Source organism: Dermacentor variabilis, chromosome 2, assembly GCF_050947875.1.
Source record: "Dermacentor variabilis isolate Ectoservices chromosome 2, ASM5094787v1, whole genome shotgun sequence".
Lineage (NCBI taxonomy): Eukaryota > Metazoa > Arthropoda > Arachnida > Ixodida > Ixodidae > Dermacentor > Dermacentor variabilis.
Genome location: NC_134569.1, coordinates 71805260 through 71824195, shown reverse-complemented (window position 1 = coordinate 71824195; position 18936 = coordinate 71805260). Strand labels below are relative to the sequence as shown.

Below are 18936 nucleotides of genomic sequence, written 5' to 3'. Positions count from 1 at the left end.
TATTCTGGGCTGTCAAATGTCAAGCTGGACATCCCACTCACGAAAGAAGAAATCAAAGTGGAAATCGTGGCCATGAGAAAAAATGCAGCTCCAGGTCCAGGTCAAATAACAGCAAAGCTCTTATTTGACCTCAGCGATGACACTATCACCTCGCTGATGGAATGCTTTAACGAGCAGCATTGGGCTACAGGAACTCTACCAATATCCTGGAAAACGGCCGAGGTTTGGTTCATTCCGAAGCCGAACAAACCCCTCAAAACTGGATAATCTAAGACCGATATCGCTGACCTCGTGTTTGGGGAAGCTCATAGAGAGGGTCAACAACACAAGACTCAGTAGATACTTAGATGAGAACCACCTCCTAAACTAACACTCAATTCGGCTTTCACCCTCCCCTATCGACGCAGGACGCCCTTTTGTACCTGTACAAAGATCTAGTTGAGACACCCCCCAAAGTCACAGGCAAGGGCCATCCTGGCACTTGATTTGAAAGGGGCGTTTGATAACGTTTTGCATAAAAATATTCTGCCAAGCATCGCCGACACCAACTGTGGCGTCCAAACCTACAACTATATCAAAAATCTTCTTATCAGCAAGGCAAGCCACTATAAACTTCGGTGGATTAAAATCAGATCCCATCACTCTAGGCCCGAGAGGAACTCCGCAAGGGGTGGTACTGTCACCTCTTTTGTTCAATTTGGCTATGAAAGATCTCCCAGGCCTTCTCTCCGAAATCCCGGGTATCAAACACACATTGTATGCAGATGATATCACTGTATGGTGCAACTCGGGCAGTGACAGTAAGATCAAGGAGCGTCTTCAAGCAGCAGCGGACACGGTGGACTGGTACGCCAGGGAGAGAGGCCTCCAGTGTACACCAGAAAAGTCCGAGTTGCTCATCCTGAAGAACCCGAGGACACTCCTGGCGCAGAACATCACGGTGTATATAGACAACCACTCAGTACCGAAACCCACGGAGATCAAGATCCTAGGGCTGTATATTCCGCAGGGGCGACAGAACACCACCACTATGAAGAAGCTTACAACATCCATCGAGCAAATCCTCCGGATGATACATTGTATCAGAAATAAGCACCATGGCATGAAGGAAAGGGACACTATCCGCTTAGTGCAAGCTTTCGTGATCTCTTGGATAATGTACGAGACGGCATTCCTTAACCTCTCCAGGTCGGAAATTGAAAAGTTGGAGACACTGATCAGGAAAGCCTACAAGACGGCAGTGGGGCTACCAAACTCCACGCTAATGGCAAAGCTCATGGCTCTAGGAGTACATAATACCCTCACAGAGATGTGGGAAGCACAATGCCTCTCACAACTCAATAGGCTCGCACTCACAAAACCAGGTAGAGACCTGCTGGAAAAGATCCATATTAATCTGCCCTATACGATAGACCAAAGGGAAGAGGTACCACGTGATGTGACGAGAAGCATCAACATGTACCCCATTCCGCGGAACATGCATCCCGCATATAACATCGAAAGGAGAAAAGCAATAGGGGAAGGCCTGCAGAAGAAATGGGACGAGCAACCTAACACCCTAAAATTTAGTGATGAGTGATGAGTGAGTAAAGCAACCTAAAATTGAGTGATGACTATTGTGGTCTCAACGCCCTCAGGATCAATCGTGAACTGCGCCTCGATGAAAACACTGTGAAGAGGTAGCTAACCTCTACCACATGGTGTGGGCATGCCAATTTAATCCCATAGTTGACCCCATTCCAAATCCCTCAGAAAAGCAGTGGGAGGCTATTCTGCTCAGGGATGATCCTGACCGTCAGCACTGGCTGGTGGGGAGGGCCAGCGCAGCAGCAATAACCAGCGGACTACCGGACTAGGCAACCCACCCACGAGTTCAAGGAATATTCAGCAAATAAAGATGTTTTCAATCAATCAAGCAAGGGAGGTTTGTGCCACCCTGATGCTCAAAGAGGATGTGTGCACAAGCAGGAGAATTAAAGCCCACACACAAATCACCTTTCGGCTGCATTTGTCAATGCATTCTTTTTAGTCTGCGACCGACTATGTCTCAGATGCGCCCCCTGCTTCACATACTGTGACATTCTATTATACAGAAAACACAGACCCTCTCAGATTATTACCCTTGGAACATCATCGATGCAAAACCAAGATATGCGACACCAGCAGCCAAAGAACACGCTCCAGTGGCCTAGAAATTAAGTTCTAATGTTAGCTGGCAATTCAATTAGGAGCTACACTGCATGTGGAAGTAAGGCGGTGGAGCAGCTGCACTTGTCACAAAGCTCTCATTTATTAAGCATTCAGCATAGACCCAAATGGTTTGCTATCAGGAAGGTTTTCCTGTTATAGTATCAAATTAATAATGTTCATCCAAAACATGCAAAATGTGCTGGCTTTCACAAACAAGCTGCTCGTATAAACCTTTGAAATATTGTATCTTCAAGCACTTGTATATAAGCCCCAGAAATTTAATATATCATCTGACTCACTACAAGTGAACCATATGTGCATGCAGCCTCGCTTCTCTGCTTCGCAGTCTGCTCACCCTTGACCTTTAGACTTAGATGAGGAGATCCCCACTGTAGCTCTGCAACATTCCTTTTTCTTTATTTACATGGACATAAGTGCATTGTGAAAGAAAAAAGAAAACAGCAATTACACTTTCCTACCTCTATGCAAACTAAACCTCTATCAAAAGGATGTTAGCATGTCCCGATCACATCTACAAAGAAATGATAAATAAAGTAAGTCTGTATCTTTGTGTTCTACAGCCATTTTTGCAAGCTGCAGCTTGCTAAAGGCCTCGTCATTCCAGCACACTGGAATTGAAATAACAGACATACGGAGTCCACTCACTAGCAGATGCTGTACTTTACAACTTAAATCCTCCATTATAAACTGAAGTTTTTTATCCCACACAGCCATATGTAAATACCATATACACGTTTTAAGCAGCTTTGCGAGTGACATTTGAAATTTCAACCAGATGCAGGCAACTGGTTACAGATCCAAACATTAATTTTGAAGAAAAAATAAAAGCACCCAGTACAACTTAACTTTGTTGCACCACACTGCAGCTAAAACGTGTTCAATGCCCTGTCAACACCAGCAGAACAATTTGGAGTGAGCAAAATAAAGCGAAGTACCAGAAACAGGGGCCCAAGTGATCTCGTCAACACAATTACTTCCTCAATGAGCTAAAACTTTACTATGAACTTCAGTGGCCTTCAGACAGTATTGTCTAGGCCCAGAAACAATACAAATGAATGTACGCAAAGGCAGTGTCATGGAAAACCATGCTTTCAGTGTTATTTTGTCTCTCTTGCTGCCTCAAATTTAAATATCATAGAGCTGCATTGTCTCCAGATATACTCATGTCTATGTTGTGCTGCCTTGCCTTCCTTCTCTTCTTTTGGGGGGAGGCAGTACTAACTATCATACGTATGAGCCGTGCTGATCATTATAAGCATCACAAAACATCAATCTGCAATATAATACAATGCTGCAACACAGCTTGCAAAGAACAACAATGTTGATGAATATGGCATAGGAATACCAAAAGCTGCCATAGATTATGGCAAGTAGTATAGCATAATTACTTGAAAATCATGTCAGTGGAAGTAAATGAAATTAAATATGTTGCTCATATGGGGGAAATGAAATGCCAACAAAAAGTATGATCAACAATTAAGGTCAAGGTCTCCACAGAATCTCCCCAGAATGTAGAAGCATTCCACCATAATAAAGCGAACTGCTTGGAGAAATGTTTGGACATGAATAAAAACAGAGTATGTTTTCTTGTTTGTTTTTTTCGTGAAAGTAAACATGTATAATGGCAGTTATAAAAGGGCAAAATAACATCCCTCAAGTACGCTGCAGATACCTTCATATAATTTGACAAGAAATTCAGAAGGGAAGAAGGAGGAGGCACAAGCTGAACTGCAACTACTCACATACGGCAGCTGCTGCCCTGTCACCCCCAATATTTTATTGTGAGCAGCCTCAAAAACACCTGTGCATAACTTAGGCTGGTTTCTTTGAGTCCAATGTAACCGCCATCTTTCTTTTGCTGAGAGTTATGTTAGCTCGGGCTGTCAAACAATCTTTTTTTTTTTTTTGCCGCGCGTTATGTTGGCTCGGTCTGTCAAACAATCTGATCAAGGTAAAGCGATCAAGTAAAGTGAGGCTCACAAAGGAAACGCGCAAAGCACCGCGCACGCTGTGAGACATGCAAAGGTAGCGGGCTCTTGTGAATCAAACTGCGAGCAGTGCTACTGTCTCAGTTCCAGTTTGTATCACAGCTGTCAAAATGGGCTATCACAGTTAACAGCGACTGCGCTAGCATTTATGGCAGCAATCACCGTTCTGTCTACAGCATACGCGCCGCACGAACATCAGAAACAACAGTTACAATACATCGGCGTCTGCGCAGCTGATACGCGCAACGGAGCGCTGCGAATAACCAGCGTTCACGGAATTCCCGATCAGACGAGTGGCTCGCCTCCAAGATTTCGTTGAATGGCCGGCCGCCGCAACCACGGGATTTGTGGTTTGAGGCGCGCGTGCGTCATGTGATTAAACAGACAGCGGCGGCCGGCGGTACTCGCATTTCCGATACGGCACGCTTCGCACGAGGCACGAAATGCAGCGGGGTCCGCGATTGCGTTTCCCTCCAAAACAATACATGCGGCAGCGATGCCGCTCGAGCTCAGTGTTACGTAACCAGCCCAGAGTCACGACAACGGTTGATGCCTGGCAGCGGTCGCTGCGAATAAGATGCCGCGTCCGAGAGAGTACTACGTAGCGCAATCACGGTAGCATGCACGTACTGAGTGCTCATAAATTCCGGCCTGTGCCAAACGTTGGGTAGGTGCTGCTCGCTAGAGAGAGGCTCGCGGCGCACACGGGGATAAGACGGGTCATCGCGCGCAGCTGTTATCACGGGCGGCTGTCAACGATACACGCGGAAAGCTCGTCCAGGACAGCCGTACACGGACGAACATCGCGTTTTGTACGGACTCGCAAGCACCACAGGAGGCGAAAACAAAGCGCGCGTACGGAGTTTACCGAGGCCGCTTCCCCCCTTTCTCCCCGCAACGCAATCGTTGGAAAAAGTGGTGTGCTGCTGGGTATCTATTGATCTGTTTTTGTAAGGGGGCCAGCCGCGCAGACACCTCGGAGCGTCTCGCTCGAATTTAGCGTACCGCCGCTTCGTTTGGTGTAATGCGAGCGGCCGGGATGTTGGTCCGTGCGGCACACGAGCGTTGAAACGTCAGCGCGCGATCCAACTGGTTCGTAAGCAATACATTTCAGCGACAGCAGAGCGCCTGCGATCAGACGCGTATCATAGGAACGATCAAGTCCGGTAAACGGTTTCACATAAGCGCGCCAGGGCACTGCGGAACGCTCCAAACGCGTGGATGCACCAACTACAATACACAGGGGCGCTGATCGATGTCCAAGGCAAAAGAAAACGGTCGTCCGTCCGCGATGTTTTCTTCGTGGTCGCACCGTGAGGCTCCAGCGACCGTTTTGTTGTGGCGCGCCGCAGAGACGCCGCACTGCACAGCATTGAATGACAACGGACACTTACTCGGGTTGCCCCCATCACTTCCCGCATGATCTGCTCGAACGCCGCCGTTTCTTCAGCTTGTTTCTGGTTGTGCAAAGCGATCTTCTCGCTGAATTTCCTCGGATTCGCCATGATAGAAAAGCGCCTCGCTACTACGCGATACCCTCGACCCCGTCCACAACGACGATAGGTAATGCGTCCATTGGCCGCGCTGGTGCGCAGCGAGCGCGAAAAAAATGCAATAGCAGCAAAGAGTGTGCGCGATGATGGTGGCTGCTGAAAGTTTCAGTGAATAGGCCCAAGTTTTGCCACTAGTTTTCATTTTGCACACCAAAAAAATGTTGGCGCTGCAATCGCTAGCGTGCTTTTTTTTCTTGTTTTTTTGTTGCGAGCGCGTTTGCAGTGCATGTGCTGTTCAGCCAGGGCATGCCGCGCAAGCATGCAATTTTTGGCAGCTCAACAGCTGTTTCTGTCTCCTCCCTCTCCACCCCCGATACATTTTCTCTCCCACATGTTTTCAAACGGTGACAAATCGGGACGGGGCAATGATACAGAGGTGAACACATTCCGCTTCGTTCCGCATTGTATTTGTTGAACGCAGCCATACACTTGCGACGGTGAACTCGCTTAATAATGTTCGTGCCAAAGAATAAGGGTCGCTCGTTAAGAAACTCACCGCGCATCACATGAAGTGAGAAAATCATGCGCTTTGGAAATATGGAAAAAGGACATAACACTTGCAAATAGGTTACCCTGAAAATGGAGTTCTTTTTCCGGAGCAACTTCGAGCACCTCGGTTCCTGCAGTTATGTTCTTATCGATCGTTCCTTGAGCAGCCTAGGACAAAGCTACGTGTAATCCCGATGTTAAGCTTATTCATTATTTATTTCGATGGAGGATAAATTTCCTTGGCCGATTTAGTGGCACGAACATCCTGAAACTGGCGCTGATGTGTGTACAGCACGTATTCCGAGCACCGACTGGGTCAATTCTACGATTTATAAACGTGACGCTAATGCTGCTACTAAAAAATATATATTTATTTATTTAGTGAAACTTTATAATCAGCGATGCTAATGACGATTCTTGCGCAGCTTTTGATATCAGCTACTGATATATACGATTGTGGGAAGCTATTTTGGACATTGTCAAATTCTGGCATCTTGTCAAGTTTGTGATGGTGGCGCTTTTGGCCGATCAGAGAGGCAGCAGCGAGCCTCTGGGCCAATCAAAGCTGGCAAGATTGCGAATTCGACAATACAGTGTTCCGTGGATGACGCACGATAGACGCACAAGTGCATGTGAATGTGTGTAAACTGTTTTATGTTGACTTCTCTCTCCCTCTACCTGAGAATATGGTACGTAGAACGCCAAACAGCATTTTGCCACGACTTTCGGTACGAATATCGTCAAAGAGATGTTACCAAACTTAATCTTAAGTGGATTGTAGGGTTTGAGTAATCACCAGCTTTAATTTCCAATAAATGCAGATTATTGCCTCAGTGTTTAGACGCGAACCCCGTAGCTTGCTTGCTCACGAAGTGGCCGTACATTACGAGCCCGCCTTGCTAAATGAGCACCGGACACTTATTGCTGATGGAAATGAACTCGCCGAGGCTAAGTTAGCATTCCGCATGGGAAGTATTCATATGATGTCACGTACGCCATTTCGTAGTCCAATTCGCAGCTTCCACCGTGCTGCTGGAGTTGTTGGCAGGCACTCAAATAAACAATAAGCGGATTTAGATAACGCGTAGCCTGTAACCGTGCTGGCTGTACGACAATATGGTGACATCGTAGACATCAGTGCATATACCCCCAATAGTTCAGAATATATTTCAATCCCATTTACGAGGACATATGCTAACACTCTATATAGCCATGCGGCATAATGCTCGTCGCTAAGGCAAGTCACTGGTCTCAACCAGACTACTGTCATGTCCTGTGTGCAAGGGCCACTACTGAAAGCGCCGGTACTACAAGCATGGACACGGAATTGAGGAAGAGGTTAGCAAACTGGGCAACCAAGTACAGGGTACAGGGTTCTTTCTAGCTTTGTCTAGTTGTTATTTCACTGCAAGAAACTTGCTTATGTTTTGAAAAAAATATTCTTTTGTTTGCGTAATTGTAGGTTGGGTTCGCCTAGATCACCTGTGTAAAGGTGGGGGCTCGTTAATTCTGTTCTCAAGCAAGTATTGAGGTAGGGCAAATATGTAATTGCAGCTGATGTCTCCAGAATGTGAAATGCTAGCGGTAGAAATTATCTCTCTAGCAATAGGCCTTTCTGGTTGGTTAAGATATACTTTCCTTCGGGTGTGCAGGATACACGCCCACCAGGCTCAGTTCTGGTAAACTGCGGTAAATAAACTGTATAGGATGGAGGCGTTAACTCACATCATGTATCATGTGGTGATCCAGATCAGACTAGTGTGGAAAAGCATCTATCGGACGGAGCAACAATGAATAATTTTTATGTCAGAATTCCGGTTCGGTTACATTTTTTCGCGGACAGTTTAGATCTGTGCTGGATCTTACATTTTCTGGTCCAGGTCTTTCGATATCCTCATGGGAAATGGTGGATGTTGGGACAAACAGCGACCATGCCCCTGTTGTGCTTGGAGTGATAAGTCTGCAGTCTACCGTGGAGGCTCGAATCCATTCTTTTGTGGATTACCATAGATTTTAAAAAATGCTTGCAGACCACTTTCAAGTCAATTGAAAGTTATTCAGCCAAAGCCGATGGTATTTGCTCAGTCTTGGACATGTCGCACAAAAGATCAGAATCCCAAAGTACAAAATCATGGGACGTAACCAAGTGAAGTACATGCAGTTGCCAGTGGCATGCAACCACAGGTAGAAACCTTGTACAGAAGAGTTCCTTTTCACGCACCTGATTGCTCCCTACCTCTCGCTTCCTCAACACCCTCCCACGCCCTTTTTTTTTTCTTTTTCTTGTTGTTCTTTTTTTCCCTCTTGGTGTCCCCCCGTTTCTTTCTTTCTCCTTTTCTTTCTTTTCTCCCCACCTCCCCACTCTCCCGCTCTTGTCCTTTCGTCTTGGGAACCACGCTTACAGACGTCAAGTGACAGCGCTCATTCTCTTTGATTTCTTTCCCTTTACAACCAGCCGCCATCGACAACAACCGCACGTGACGTCACTGCACTAACCCTTTAAAACTAACATGCCGAGGATGACGAGGCCACCTTTGACGAAGATAGGTCCTCCTATCGAAACGTTGGCCAGCCTTTCTGAGGCACATTATCCCTGTTTATAACCTTCATACCACTGGTTGCGTTAAAGGCAAGCAAAGGCTCTACCTCTAAAAATTGGTGGAATGACGATTGCTCGCGGGACTACAAGCGACGGAAAGCCGCGTCAAAATAACTCATGCATAACCAGTCTCCTAGAATCTGGAACAACTATAACTTTATTACTAGAACATTTAAAATAGCGGTATCTAAGGCAAAAAATTATTACAATGTCTGTCATTTTGGATTTCAAAGTCAAATAATAAAAGTGCATTGTTTCAGTCTTTAATATCCCAAAATATGATTCCGTGCCCCTATACCCTGGAGTTCGTAGCTTTAACTACATGTGAAAAAGCTGGCTCTCTAGATCTTATTACGAGAGATCTGGAGACCCGATTCGCGACCTGTCTTCACATCTCTCCTCAGAGATAGGGCACAATAGAAGGTTTAGAAGACATTTTCTTGTCAGAATTGTCCTACTTGTTTCATGTTTACCAGCTGCAGCCCCAGGTCCCGATGGACTCACTACCAAGATTCTTAAAATTTTGTTTGACGTCGCTGCTAACGTTTTGCTACATGCCGTAAATTATTCTATGCAATATGAATGGATCCCTCCTGCGTGGGGAATCGCGAAGCGGATTCCACTGCTTAAAGATCAAAGAAAAATGGTATGTACTAGACAATATTCGGCCTATTTCTCTAACATCAAATTTTGTAAAGTTAATAGAAACATTATTACGTGCACGTATACGAATTAATTTGTGACCACAAGAGAATTGTTGAGCCCATGCCAAATTGGATTTAGGTCAGGGATGTCAATCTGGTACGCTCACGTCGAGCTAGAGAGCCGAATTCAGTTGGAACGTTACCACAAACAATGTGCGGCTCTAGCTACATTAGACGTTTCTAGAGCATACGATAATGCGGAATACCCCATTTTAAAAGCCAGGATGTAGGAAATTCGATTACCCGAATACTTTGCAACGTGGACCGCTGAGTTCTTACAGGGCAGGGATTTTTACTGTGCACAAAGTTGAATTTCACCGGGAAAATTCAGACAAACAACTGAGGTTCCGGAAGGCGCAGTTTTATCCCCGCTGTTGTTTAATATCTTGCTCAGCTCCATTCCTTCTTGCCATCATAATGCAAGCACGTACGTTTACGCTGATTATATAGCACTTCTTTTTTTTTTGGCAAGTGATATTCAGTCACTATACGAGTGAGTACAGGGATACTTATGCGAGTTAGAAGCACGGCTGGGCAGCATCCGCTTGTCCCTTAATGTAAATAAGAACGCTGATCTTGTCTTTACTCTACAAGGCCCAGTTATTATATCCCTTTCATACCGCCACTCAACTATTCCACAAGTGGGAAAATTAGGTACCTTGGAACGTAAATCGTGACTGGCCGTCAACATATATATTGAACATATAACTTCAAAAGCTTCCCGTGCAATGGGGATACTGAGAAGGATAAGCAATAATTGATGGGTCATGCGCAGACACACTCATAATGATTTACCGCAGGTATATCCGTCCTATACTTGAGTCCTGTTGTGTACATTTTCTCCGGCTCACCTGTTTATAAGCTGCGTCCACTAGTTCTGCTGGAACGGGAAGCGCTCCGCTTATGTCTGCGCCACCAAAGTTTGTAGCAAACGCCGTGCTCTACAAGGAATCAGATCTAGAAAACCAGGGAGCTCTTCTAGATCGAGCTCAGCAAACCGCAGAGACCAGTGGAGCACCTGAATGAAGGACCCACCCAACGCCCAGAATCCCTAGCAGAAATAAAGTATATATTTAATAATATTAAATGTAAGTAATAAATGAAGGAATAACGACGTTATCGCTTCCCTAAAAATGAGATTTAATATACTCACCGTTCAAACGCTCTATGAATATCCACTAAAGAGGTCCCAGTCGACCTTCATCAGTCAACAAGCTCTATTTCTTGGAGTCTCATGGCCTCTTCGGTTTCACGCGCCACAGGTGATTGGCCACAGGTATTGACCACAGGTATTCAGTCCGTTAAATGTATATTTAGATGATATAATCACAGTAAGTAGTATCTCAAATTCATTGGCTATTACTTAAGATGACATAAGTCCCAGCAATGCAAAGCAGCTTCCCTGGCTGGCATATATTTAGCAGCTTACTCCAGGACCAACTTAATCAGCTTCACACAAACGTAATTATGGCAACAGATGCTTCGCAGTGTGAGGAAACGGCCGGAGTTGGTATTTTTTCAATGTCATTGATTGGATTTTTTCTGTTCGGCTCCCAGACTTCCCTCCAATACTCATGGCGGAATTCCTAGCCGTTGTCCTAGCACTGCGTAAGCTACAGCCTTCCACGACAACCGCGGTAATAATCACAGACTCCTTATCGTTGTGTGCACACCACTTACTGCTCCCGGCGAGTCACATATATTTAAAACTCTACACTAACTGGCTCCAAGCCGTTTGCAGACTTTACGATTAATATGGGTGCCTGGACACCGAGGTATATATTTATGAATGAGGCGGCAGTAGTTTGGCTAAGACTTCAATTACATGCCCTGTATTTACCCTCCTTCCAACGACGGGTTTCATCACGTCTGTCAGGTTCTGAAGGTACACCCTTTTGCCATCAAAATAAAATCTAACGTCAAGCACGGAACTGCACCACTTACAATTCCCTTGGGGCAGGACATTTTACAAAACAAGACAGACAGAAGTGACATTAGCGATCTGGACTGCTGTGTCGAGTCCCCCTCCTAAATATATACACGCACAAATCCGGTCTGGCAATTCCCCCTTTGTGCCATTTCTGCAAAGCAATATAAACAACTTAACATTATTTACTGGACTGCCGGCGTTTCTCCTCCCTGAGAAAAAGGGCATTGCCAGTTACAATGCGACAGTTCGACCTTCCATTGAACTTCCCAGTGCTGCTGTCTTTAGGAGCTTTTGTGCTAGGACACTCACAGGGGGATGTGCGCATCGCCATAGAGAAATTCACTGTTGAATCAAACCGATTTCGTTGTTAATCGAATTCTTCATTTAATTATTACCTCATTGCTTTATTCATAAATATGTACATATACTTTCTTTCTTTTTGTGTGCTCTATTAGAATTAATGTTTACTGAATCGTCTTGGATTTTACTCGCCTTTAATTTATCCATAAAAATTACGGATTTCTAAATTTATTCGCTTAGCACATACGTAAAATCTGACCGACTCTTGGTAAACCCCGTGAGTGGGTACGCGCCAGAGACTTTATGGTCATCGTCATCGTCATTAGTTTAAAGCTAGCGAAGATAGATCAGGACCACCATATGTCATCAAAAAGGAAGAAGGAGAAGCAGAGATGGTAAAGTGGAGGCAAAGGAGGGGAGAAAAAAAGAAAGAGACGGTGGAGATTTACAAATGCGGCAAGAAAGCAATCAGGAGGGACATTCTGCGCGATGACACGAAGGGCCGTCAGTGCCTTGCTACTTGAGGCCCGTGTTGGCTGCCCGAGGACAAAAACACACTGAGCCGATATTCGCAACGGGACGAGACGCACGTGTTTGCCGCAGCAAAAGTCCGGAAACGACTGAACACGTCGTCACGGAATGCCAAGATAATCTCCCAGCACGGCCTCGTAGGAAGCGTTCATCTTCCAGAAACGCTAGCTGGGATTCAAAGCGGCAGCAGTCGAGATAAGCAAGAGACGTTTGAACCATTGATGGAAAAAGAGCACAGAAGAGATTGGCAGAACCGGAGTCGTTGCAGGCATAAGGAAACTGTACCATACAGATGTGCACGTTCTAATGAGGAAATAAAAGATCAAGGAGAGATGGACAAAATGCCAGTCTGGCGATATGTTTAGCAAGAATCGATTAGATCAAACAGGCTGGGTTAGTATTTGTCGGCGCCCCGTTTCAAAGGGAATGCCACTTAAGATTATCGCCATCACCGCCTTCGTCGAACATGTCGTCGAAAGTTAAATCAAGCACGTGACATCGCTTCACCGCAGCGCAAGTACGCGCGGCGATTTTATCTCGCCATTTAGGAGATGTATTTTATTTTGATGTAATGAACATTGTCCTTTGCCGTTGAATTGTACTGATTGCCGTATTAGAATAGCAAAAGGCTGCTAGAAGTCTCCTAGATGCTTTTTAATACGTTCATCGCGGAATGCACCCATTCAAGGCCGGGACCTGTTCTTGTTTTAGTCGGATTGTTCGTTTTGAATGCAAGGACAAGACCTGGTCCATGCAAAAGGAAACGAGTCAGAGATTTGTTCGGCAGCTAGGATGGGCTAAAGACCTCTCCTCGGAATTTCGTTGTCACTGAGCTTGCATGTCAAATATTGTCAGCGTTCAAGACGCGGCCGGGTTGCAGTTGGTGATGGCGTTTGCTGTAATAAGGAAAAATCACATTTGATATGTTTTTCATCAGAAGCGTAAGTAAAGACGGTCTTGATGCAAAAAGGAGATAAAGATAATGAAATTTCACAGTATAAAACAAGACATCTGATCACTCTCCACTTCACTTCGTAATTTCGCGCTCTTGTTCTTTTTTGTCTCTCTTTGGGCGTCTGCTACGCTAAAAGTGGAAATTACAGCAAGTTTCATTATGCCCTGGGGCGCATGCCAACACTGAGACGGCTGCACGGCCCGAAATATGCAGGAAATTCATAGGGATGCACGAACAGTAATTTCTGAGACCGAATGAACACGATTCGAAGTGCCAGAAGCGAATCGAATAGAATATTTTCAGATCGTTCTTGAATAAAGAATAAACGTTTTCAATAATAATATAAAGCAGTGTTCACATCCTAGTATTCATAACGTGAACAACCTTCTGTCAGTACATTGCACGTTATGAAGCCTTGTTTACTAAGAGCACAAATGAAGCATTAGGTCCTGTGTATGCATTGTTCGCATACACAGGACTTTTTGGAGACGCGTGCGATGCTCTAGCAATTGAGCTATCGCAGCGCCGTTTTCCCATCCCCTTTCTGGGGCATTTATGTGCTACTAATAGAACTAACCCTGGGAGCGTGAGCCAGCGCCACCACTCAAAAATCTTTGGTTTGCGAAGGTTTGTTGTGAGTGGTGGTGCTGGCTAACACTCCCAGGGTTAGTTCTAGTGGTGTGTGTATATATATATATATATATATATATATATATATATATATATATATATATATATATATATATATATATATATATATATATATATATATATATATATATATAATGCCACGACAGACTTGGTGACATTCAAGTTGCGCGCCCTTTGCATTGGGCACTGTGCACGCCGTACAGTGGTGTTGTTCAGCAACAACAGGCAGCGATCTTCGTGGCACGGGCAGCCAGTTGGACCCGGCTCGCATGCGCCACGCGCACGAGGTGTCACGCGAGGAGAAGAGGAAGACGGTTCCAGCCCAGTTTGAGAACGCGACTGCCGCGGATTTCTGCACGACCGCAGTGACTTTTACTTGTGGGCACAAGTTCACCAAGTTTGTCGTGGCAATATATATATATATATATATATATATATATATATATATATATATTGTGCCCGGCGGCGCCCTCGTGTTGCTTTGGTCACCATCGCGTAAAGTCGGCCTTTGTGAAAAACTGTTTTCCTGTTACACAGGCCCATATCGCGTGCTTCGCAAAGTGACCGATTTCACCTATGAAATCGTTCTAGCCACGCCTTACGTCCTCTGCTGTGACAACCAGTGACATTGTCCACGTTGCCCGACTCAAGCCCTACAACTCTCCATGCACCTTGGATATTTAACAGCACCGTGGCGGTGCTTTTGCCGCCGGTGGGTAGTATTGCGATATCATCGAGTGATGGTCAAGAGACGAGCAGCCGCGAGAACGACGAAGTTGGTCGGTGCCCTTGGCACGAGCGAGTGTCAGTCTGGCTGCCTCGCTCCAGCGTAAATAGCGTGTAAATAACCTTTTTCGTCTGTGTCTTTCGACACGTAACCATATATATATATATATATATATATATATATATATATATATATATATATATATATATATATATATATATATATATATATTACGTAGGGGTGTGCGAATAGTGATTTTCGCGACCAAATCAAATATGAATCGAATAACGCCAGAAGCGAATGGAGTAGAATCGAATATCGAATAATTTACGAATAATGAACAGTCGTTATGACAATAATATAAAGCGATGTTTCATCCTAGTATTCTTAAAGTTGCACAAATTGAGCATTAGGAGCAAATAAGTAGTTTATTCGCATACAATGGACTGTTCAGAGCGTGCGAATGATCCCTGTAAAGAATGGTTACGTAAGCGACGTAGCCTGCTCCACAACGCAAGTTCTGATGTTTTGTCTACACTATGCCCGCGAGGGTGAAAATTCACCGCTGCTCTTTTATGTTGAATTGGACGCAGTTGACGATTTGAAATATCCGAAAAGTACTCAAAAAATATTCTCAGTCACGAATAGCGACTGTCCGATTCGAAGACCGCATCGAATAGGACGATATTCAATTCGTCATTCGAAAGTTTCGAATATTCGCACACCACTAATGTTAAGCGCACCATGAAATTCCGAACGTCTACCACGGGATCCCTTCACATGTCCAAACCAATTAGCGGCCCTATATAGATTTATGAGACATGTCGCTGTGCCAAGTGTGCGACTGGTTGCACTAGTAGCGTGCGCGTGTCCCGCTTTACGTACTTGACTGCTTCACACTTTTGCGAATGGAACTTTTTATTCGAAATATGCCACAGGGATTTAACGATCGTCGAACTTCTGTAGCAGCTACCATATGTTCTGTTCTTCGACAGTACATTAAGGGCAAACTCGCGCCCAAGCTGGCGCAGAGAAACCCCCGGCGTACTTAAACAGCGTATATAAAACCTTAGACTAAAAACAAAGAATAATCGCCGCTCTGTAAAAAGTACTGCCACCAACCGATATTACGCGACGGTGCGACGGAAGACGAAACACGCGACGGTGCCGATGCAGTCGCTGCTGCACCGGATCCAACCTTACACGTCATTCAGGCGCTGGCGGCAGGCGGCGCCACGGTATGTCCTCGTGCCCTTCGATTTAGCATACCCCGCCGCATTAAAAGAAGTCACGCAAGCCTTCTACATAGATTGTGACTAGGCGTGTCCTTTTCTCGATATACTATTGCCGTACGTGCGGATAGCCCTAACATCGATGACTCCACCGTGCCGGACATTATCGATCACGTGCTTCGTGGGTGCCCGCTGTACTTGCGAGAGGGACAAGCATTGTCTAACAACCGGCCAACTTTCTGAAGGTCTTATGTTATGTCCGTGGCCAAAGTACTAGATGTGTCAGGCACCGAAGGCCAATTGATGCGGCGTTTCCCCAGGAAAGTGAACTGGATATGCGACTGTAATAATAAGTGTTCCTCCCCCCCTTTCATTTCTTTTATTTTAATTCATGCGCCTTTATATTTTTCTCTCCATATCATTTTCTTTTTCTGCCTCTTCTTTTGCGCCCCTTACCCCAATGCGGACTATCAGGCCAGAACACTGTAGTTCAGGCTTACCTCTGAACTTTTCTCTTAAGATGAACTTTTCCACTCTACCCTACCCTCAATTTGGAATATGTGCAAAGGTTACCAATCAAGTGGTTACAATCATAAAACTATACATGGTTGATATGTGCACCGCTGAGTTTTCACTAAGATTTGGTCTCCGCCACTGCATCGATTGCTTACCAGTAAAATTATTTTTTCTCCCAAATATTCGAAGAGACTTGAACCTGTAACAAGTGTGTGTGTTGCTGATGTTCCGACCGGCTCGTCGCAAAATAGAAAGAAAACAAGGCCCCGCAGTGACTAACGCTCGAGTGCGACAGTGAGCAACAGTTAGATGTTGCACGTCCAAACACAGCGACCTGTGATGCGGCTATGACAACTCAATTACGAGCTTGCTGTTCTCATCGCCACGGAATGCGTCTGTTCTCTGCTGAGGGGGAAGTGGCGAGGGAAGGGGGGGGGGGGGTTTCGTGCTCCCAGTCATACTCTCTTTAAGGCACACTCAGTGCCACCGCTGTGATGAGGAAAGGACCGAACGTTCGAAGTGCGCTGAGGGTGCATGCGTTGTTACCGTTCGTCGTTTAATATAATATAGTGTGAATGAGACTTTGTGACACGAGGTTGACAGCTCCCCTGGGTTACGTTACGAGAAAATAGTCATTTAAGCCCGCGTGATTCAACGTAACTAATGAAACAATAGATACAAGGCAAAAAAAAAAAGAAACAAAGGAAGAAAAAAGCGGGTAATAGGAGGGAGGTGGGGGGGGGGGGGCGAGAAGCAGTAAGTTAAGAAAGTAAATGCTGTGGCTTTACGTGCCAAAACCGCGATTTGGTGATGAGGCACGCCGCAGTGAGAGACTCCGGATTCATTTTGACCATTTGGGGTTCTCTAACGTACACCCAATGCACGGGCGTTCTTTGCATTTCACCCCCATTGAAATGCGGCCGCCGCGGCCGGGATTCGGTCCCGCGCCCTCGGGCTTAGTAGCGCAACGCCATAGCTTGTCAGTACGCGCTACCACGGCCAGTCAGCAGTATGTTGTTTGGCGAGTGCGCAACTCCTACCTCTCACATTAAATCCGAGTTTAGTACATTCGACAGGCCGGGAAATGTCTATAGTATACGTATATATTACCTGTTCCAACCATGAAATATTGTAATTTCCTGCTCCAACCATGAAATATCGTAATTTCCTGCTCCAACCATGAAGTATCGTAATTTCCTATGTACATCACGAAAGAGGAATGGGTCCGTGGGACTAGATCCGGCTGGCAGACGAAGAAGCGGTTGCCAGCGCAACAGACTATTATAGGAAGTGGCCCGAGCGAACGCGCGGCGCCTGCGCTCCGGCATCCAATGATGAGCTCGAGTTATGTAAACAGACTGGCTGCCGAGCGCCTGCTGCTAGCCTTGTGCCAGTGATTCCGTGCAGTGCTGTGGGAGCTGAGGGACGCCGTTAACTCGATGGAGTTGCAAAAGCGTGACCCTCGACCCAGTCGTCCTGTCAGCGCTGCATGAAGCGCGACTTATATATTGACCTTTGGCATTCCAACGGTCTCTTTTTTTTTCTTTTTCCTCTTTCTCTCTCTCTCTCTTTGAGACTTGCGACGCAGTAATCATGAGCCGGCAGCGTCAAGGCGGGCCTGAGATGTTTGTTGAGCCTAACAAACGGCAATACCAAGTCCGTTCTCAGCCACAGCTGCTCTGTCAGCGCTGCACGGAACAAGTGACTTCAAGAAATGAGCTTTAGATTGAGCTCGACTGGGTCAAACTGGGCCATGTATAAAGCACGGAGGGAGGTCTAGAAGTAGATGTCGCCTTTTTGTACCCCAGCGTTGTGGGGTACAAAAATATTCTATATTCATGAAACATTCATGTACAGAGCTCGCTCTCATTAGCCAATCACAACAGAGGAGCTACCGGCCAATGCTAAAGCATTCTTATATGCGAACGTGAATTGATGAATCTGGCACATCCGTTCACTTAGGCGCAACGCAAATCCTTCATGGTCACTCACGGCCATGGCGCCGCTGGTGGCGGTGCGCTGGCTAACACTGGCAGGGCCAGATATACAGGGCGCCCCAACTATCATGCATCAAGATTTAAAGATATGCAAACGCCATGTAGCTGGAAAGAACCAAGGTAATGTTGTTTGTCGTCGCTTGGACATACTCAGAATATTTTTTTTGCATTCCGCCTAGTTTCATAATTAGTCTTAATTAATTAATTAATCAACGTCTCAGCTATTATAACGAGATGAAAAGTGTCAATGAGAAAAACTGTAGAGCAACATGAAAAACTCCCGATGCAGCTTTTGTTCCTCAATACGTGCTACATAAAATTGTTATTCCGAGCATGAAATAGATAAATTAAACCCGATAGTACTTCTAGCGCCCTTTGCATCCTCACCATGTACAGAATAGACAGCAATGGGAATAAAGGGCACTCCTGCCCAAGTCCCTTGTTGATATCAACTTTCTCCTCACTCCTCATACCTTCCCGTTCAACGAAAACGGTATTTTCTAGGTAAATATCTCTCAAAAGCTGTAGATATTGTCGTCTAAGCCTTCCCTTT

At 45.5% G+C, this 18936-nt stretch overlaps 1 protein-coding gene across 8 annotated transcripts in view; it reads right to left on the bottom strand.

Annotated features, from left to right (window-relative positions):
* Nucleotides 1-5801, bottom strand: part of LOC142572080 (CREB-regulated transcription coactivator 1-like) — a 132254-nt gene extending 126453 nt beyond the window's left edge. For 3 of the 8 annotated variants that reach the window (XM_075680903.1, XM_075680905.1, XM_075680909.1), the window contains exon 1: nucleotides 5594-5798. In XM_075680903.1, coding sequence (XP_075537018.1) covers nucleotides 5594-5704 — 111 coding nt within the window. In that variant the 5' untranslated portion in view covers nucleotides 5705-5798. Of the gene's footprint in view, nucleotides 1-5593 lie in introns of all 8 variants that reach the window. The other 5 variants (XM_075680910.1, XM_075680911.1, XM_075680908.1 and 2 more) reach the window with 4 other exon arrangements.
* Nucleotides 5802-18936: the final 13135 nt, after the last annotated feature.